At 42.2% G+C, this 4,302-nt stretch overlaps 2 protein-coding genes across 2 annotated transcripts; both read left to right on the top strand.

Annotated features, from left to right (window-relative positions):
- Positions 1 to 364: 364 nt before the first annotated feature.
- On the top strand, positions 365 to 2,847 carry LOC115964740. Its single transcript, XM_031083997.1, has 4 exons — positions 365 to 2,102; positions 2,191 to 2,361; positions 2,434 to 2,770; positions 2,823 to 2,847. Exons 1-4 carry the CDS (start codon positions 1,310 to 1,312, stop codon positions 2,845 to 2,847), a joined length of 1,326 nt encoding a protein of 441 aa, XP_030939857.1. The 5' UTR covers positions 365 to 1,309.
- A 1-nt stretch (position 2,848) lies between these two features.
- On the top strand, positions 2,849 to 3,500 carry LOC115964739. Its single transcript, XM_031083996.1, has 2 exons — positions 2,849 to 2,907; positions 2,988 to 3,500. Exons 1-2 carry the CDS (start codon positions 2,860 to 2,862, stop codon positions 3,498 to 3,500), a joined length of 561 nt encoding a protein of 186 aa, XP_030939856.1. The 5' UTR covers positions 2,849 to 2,859.
- The last annotated feature ends 802 nt before the right edge of the window (positions 3,501 to 4,302 follow it).

Here is a 4,302-nt window from a genome sequence, read left to right as displayed (position 1 = left end):
TACAAGGAATATATAAAAAAAATTATAACTAAAATCCGTCTAAGATATTCAACTTTACTTCAAAAATTAATCATAAATTTTAATGTTTTCATGGTTATTATTTTATTTTGTTAACTTTTTTATTTAATTATTAAATATATGCTTGAAAATCATTAAATTTCCCTCACATATATAGATATATTGTCAATTTTGCTAATTTTATAAATTTAATATCTATATTTAGGCTTTAATTAATTATGATGTCATCACAATTCGACCCCAGTTCAACCTTAATTCGACTTCAAAAACCTTGAACCTCTCCATTTACGATTTAATGAATAGTCCGAGTTTCAAAACCATGATCCCATGTAATTAAATGTGATGATTCTCCCTTTATCAGTGGGTTGATAGGACTCGAACGTTGATCTTTAGGCTATTTCCTGTAATACAAAGGACACAGAATCAGAGGGGACCGGTGGGGGACCGGCCAAAAATCCTCCGATGATCAAGTTAGTTACTTTGAACTCTCTGTAACGAAGAAATGTTCTCTCAAAAGTAAAAGTGTCTGACCCCCCTTACCTTTCATCGAAGAAGCCTTATATAGTGTGTGTGTGGAACGGTTTATCTGTTTAGGAACCGTTCCCAATGTCGAGGAGTCCGGCGAATTAGGAGTAACTTCCATAACCGCTGTGGAAGTTACTTAGGTCGGACGCTGATGAACTCGTCCATCCATAGTCAGGATGGACGACACCTCAAGGATGATCTCGTCCATCTTCAGTGGAAGATAACGAGATCATCTTGGAAGGCTTGACGTTCATAACTGATAAATAGATCTCACGAGGTATTGCTCGTCCATGTATGGACGAGGTTCGCCAGTACGCTTGTAATTTTCATCGCCTATTGTAGCTTCTTTTGTTGGACGAGACATATGGACGAGTTATGGACTTGGGGATTTATTTATGACACCATCAGTTGCCCCCTCGTCCATGTGAGTCGTCCAAATGGTTGAACGTCTTTGGACTGGTAATTGGTTATTAATTATTCGCACCACGTGTCATTTTTTTATTGGTGGCTAATTTCGTCGATTTATATTTCCGAGGTAGATGCCACGTGTCGCTTTCGTATTGGCTGGGTCGTTTCGATTACCTAGGTCAGCATCCTATAAATAGTGGAATGCCTCCCTTAACCCTTTTCATTCCAGAGATTTTCTTCCTTGACATCCGTCGTCTAGAGCCTCGTCTAGGAGTTTCTCTGCGTCTAGAGTCTTCTTCCGTCTAGAGCCAGGTACTCTTCTTCTCCTCGTCTTTAGGTTTTAAGTTTCTTGTTAGAGATGTCCGCTGCCTCCTCGTCTACTGATAGCCTTAATAAGGCCATAGACGAGTACTGTGAGGATACTAGTGAGAGGTCTAACTCTAGCAGTGCTAGTGATGAGAGTGGAGGAAGCACGGACGAGAACTACTCTTCTGGGGCCCCTGGGCTCCCTATTGAGGTCGTCCAAGAACAGCTTAGGAGAGCTTCTGGCTCTCAAGCTGGTTCTCCGTCCAATCCTACGGACGAGGTAGAAACCGTCTTCAGCTGCGCTGTAGGCGTCCATTCTAAGACGGACGAACAGAGGTTAAATAGCCTTAAATCCTGGTATCAAATCCCAGACGAGTTTAACCCTAGGCTGCCCGTCCGTGGAGAGTGGTGTTGTGAGCCCCGTTTTGGTATAGGCGTCTATGAATCTTACTTTTTAGGTGGCCTTAGGTTTCCTTTAAATGCCTTCGATAGAGAGTTATTAGTTAAGTTAGGTTTAGGTGTTTGTCAATTCAATCCTAACGCATGGAGACTAATTATCTCCATGCAAATTTTGTGGAGGGAAGTTTTTGGTGGGGACCGTCCTCTTACAGTGGACGAGTTCCTTTATTGTTATAAACCTTCTGCCATAAGTCAATCTGAAGGTTTTTATCAGTTTACTGCTAGAGGGAATGATTGTAGGTTGATCAAGTCCCTAGCTTCGTCTGATAGGAAATGGAAGACGGAGTTCATTTTCGTTTCAGGCTTCTGGGCAGGGAACCCTGTGGACGTTGGCAGGGATCCCTTTCCCCCTTACACTGGGGAACTAGGGAACCTTCGTCCAGAAGGTACGTCCCTTCCCCTTGTTTATTTTTATTCTTACTTCTATTTGATATATTTACAATTTCTAACCTTTGTTTGTTCATTGTGTTGTAGCTGCCAAACGTCCGTCCCTGAGTAAATTCCATCGTGACCGCGTCCATAGAGCTCGTCTACATACAGACAGGAGCTTTCGTTCTCTTGTCACGCTAAGACGCTTAGCCAAGTGGGGTTTAGGTCCTGAGCCTTCAGACGAAGCTATCGCCCACGAAGTTACTGTGCGAAAAAGTAAGTTCTTAGCTAAACCTCCTTTTCTTTTTCTTTTTTGTGTACCTTCCTAACTCGTTCATCTCGTCTTAGGAATGTCAACAATGAAAGAGAATAGAGGGAAGGAGATTGCAGGAGAGGGGAAACGTCCTGAGGGTCAAGCCCAAGATCGTCCTGAGGGTCAGACTCGTCCAACGGTTGGGGACAAAAGGAAGTTCTTGCCAAAAAATATTGACTTGGAAGGGCTCCCCAGTCGTAGGGACAAAAGGGTCAAGTCAGGCTCGTCCAAGGTGGTCAAGTCCAAACCTCCCCAGTCCCAGCCTGCCGTCCAGATAGTTGATGTGGACTCGTCCACTCCAGTGGAGTCCACGCCGTCCAAGACTCCACCCAGAACTCCTTTGGCCAAGTCTACCACGCCTGGCTCGTCCCAGCATTCCACGAACATTATTGAGAACGAAGACCTGGCTTGGAAACGTTTCCAGATGGCTGTCAAGGACGAAGATATAAACGTGCTACAACATGGGTTTAAAGGAATTTGAACATTCAGGCGTCCATGACCTCTTCAAGGTATGTCAGTATCTCTCATCCTTATTTGGGTAGCCACTTTTCCTCATTTAATCACTCTATGTTGCTTTGTCTATTCATAGGCCATGTCCAAGTTTATAGCAGCGTCTAGACAGGCAACAGAGCTGGACAAGACGAGAGTCTTGTTGGAGACGAGGATTCAGCAGGTGAATGCTGAGTGTAAAAAATGGGCTGGGGTTGCTGAAAAAGCTAAGGACGAGGTCAAGGAACGTAACAAGCTGATTGAGGAGCTAAGGACGGATGCAGTGGAGAAGGATACGCGCATTGATCATTTGCAGAAGATGAATGATGAATTGAATGCTCGTCTCTCCAAGGCAAAAGAGGACGCTGTGGCTGAGTTCAAGTCGTCCAAAGAATATACAGACACTTTGGATCGCAATTATGCAGCTGGTTTTGAAGATTTCAGAATGGACGCTATTGAGAACTTCCCTGAAGTTGATTTTAATGCAATCAAGCTTAACCTTGCTGCTGCCACAAGCTCTCTTCTCCAGACTGGCTCTGATGACGTCAACGTGGAAGACGATGCTAGTACCCAGCCTCAGGACGCACCAGTTGTGAATGCTCCCCCTTCTTAGGACGAGACTTTTAACCTTAGTGGTTTTTCTCTTTTTTTTTATTTGGTCCTTTGTTTTTGGACCTTCCTTTATGTAACAAGAATACATTATACTCGTCCATGGTTTTAGGACGGGTTTTTAAGTAGTTTCTGCTTTCCAAACTAATCAGGGTTTTTTGGACGTAGGAAGTCTACCCTTTGAATGAATTTTTATTATCTTTGCATGGACGAGTGATTTCATTTTCATGGACGAATGTTGCCAAGCTATTTTAACTCCAACTTTAGCTCGTCCATATCGAGATTACATATTTTTCATGTAGTCTAACTCGTCTTAGTAGGTAGTATTTTTAATTAGCTTGATTCGTCTTAGGACTTGCAAACTAATTTTACTTACCATCTTACTTATTTTGCCAACTTTTTCTCTCGTCCAGATTTTGGATTGTTTCAGTTGGCTCCGTCTCGTCCATGAGTTGGACGAGTGTGGATGTGGTTTTTTCCTTAGAAAATTTAGACGTTACATCTCTGCGTCCAGAGATTTTGTTCGTCTTGGATCTTTCAACCCTCTTGAGGATTGACTTGGACGATAATATCATGGAGAAATTTCACACAACATTTAGCACATAACATAAATATTGTTTACAGACAAGGCATATGCACACTGATGCCTTTTTATTTAATAAATACATACTTCATGACTTCGTCCATAACCATAACACAACTATAATAAGTAATAAGATCATAGTTTCAAACTCCACACATAAGCAACACCAAATATAATAGTATCAAACACAAACAGCATCATACGTAGTAGTAGGGTAATTAGA

The sequence above is a fragment of the Quercus lobata genome, chromosome 10, assembly GCF_001633185.2.
Source record: "Quercus lobata isolate SW786 chromosome 10, ValleyOak3.0 Primary Assembly, whole genome shotgun sequence".
Lineage (NCBI taxonomy): Eukaryota > Viridiplantae > Streptophyta > Magnoliopsida > Fagales > Fagaceae > Quercus > Quercus lobata.
The sequence above is the reverse complement of the archived record's forward strand: the minus strand, read 5'-3'. Positions and strand labels throughout refer to the sequence as shown.

What these genes read in the sequence shown, in the direction of transcription:
- LOC115964740 (XM_031083997.1), top strand. Translation starts at nt 1,310, where the DNA reads ATGTCCGCTGCCTCCTCGTCTACTGATAGCCTTAATAAGGCCATAGAC. An exon ending in AGGGAACCTTCGTCCAGAAG is followed by an intron (nt 2,103 to 2,190) that starts GTACGTCCCTTC and finishes ATTGTGTTGTAG; the next exon opens with CTGCCAAACGTCCGTCCCTG. An exon ending in ACCACGCCTGGCTCGTCCCA is followed by an intron (nt 2,771 to 2,822) that starts GCATTCCACGAA and finishes AAACGTTTCCAG; the next exon opens with ATGGCTGTCAAGGACGAAGA.
- LOC115964739 (XM_031083996.1), top strand. Translation starts at nt 2,860, where the DNA reads ATGGGTTTAAAGGAATTTGAACATTCAGGCGTCCATGACCTCTTCAAG. An exon ending in GCGTCCATGACCTCTTCAAG is followed by an intron (nt 2,908 to 2,987) that starts GTATGTCAGTAT and finishes GTCTATTCATAG; the next exon opens with GCCATGTCCAAGTTTATAGC.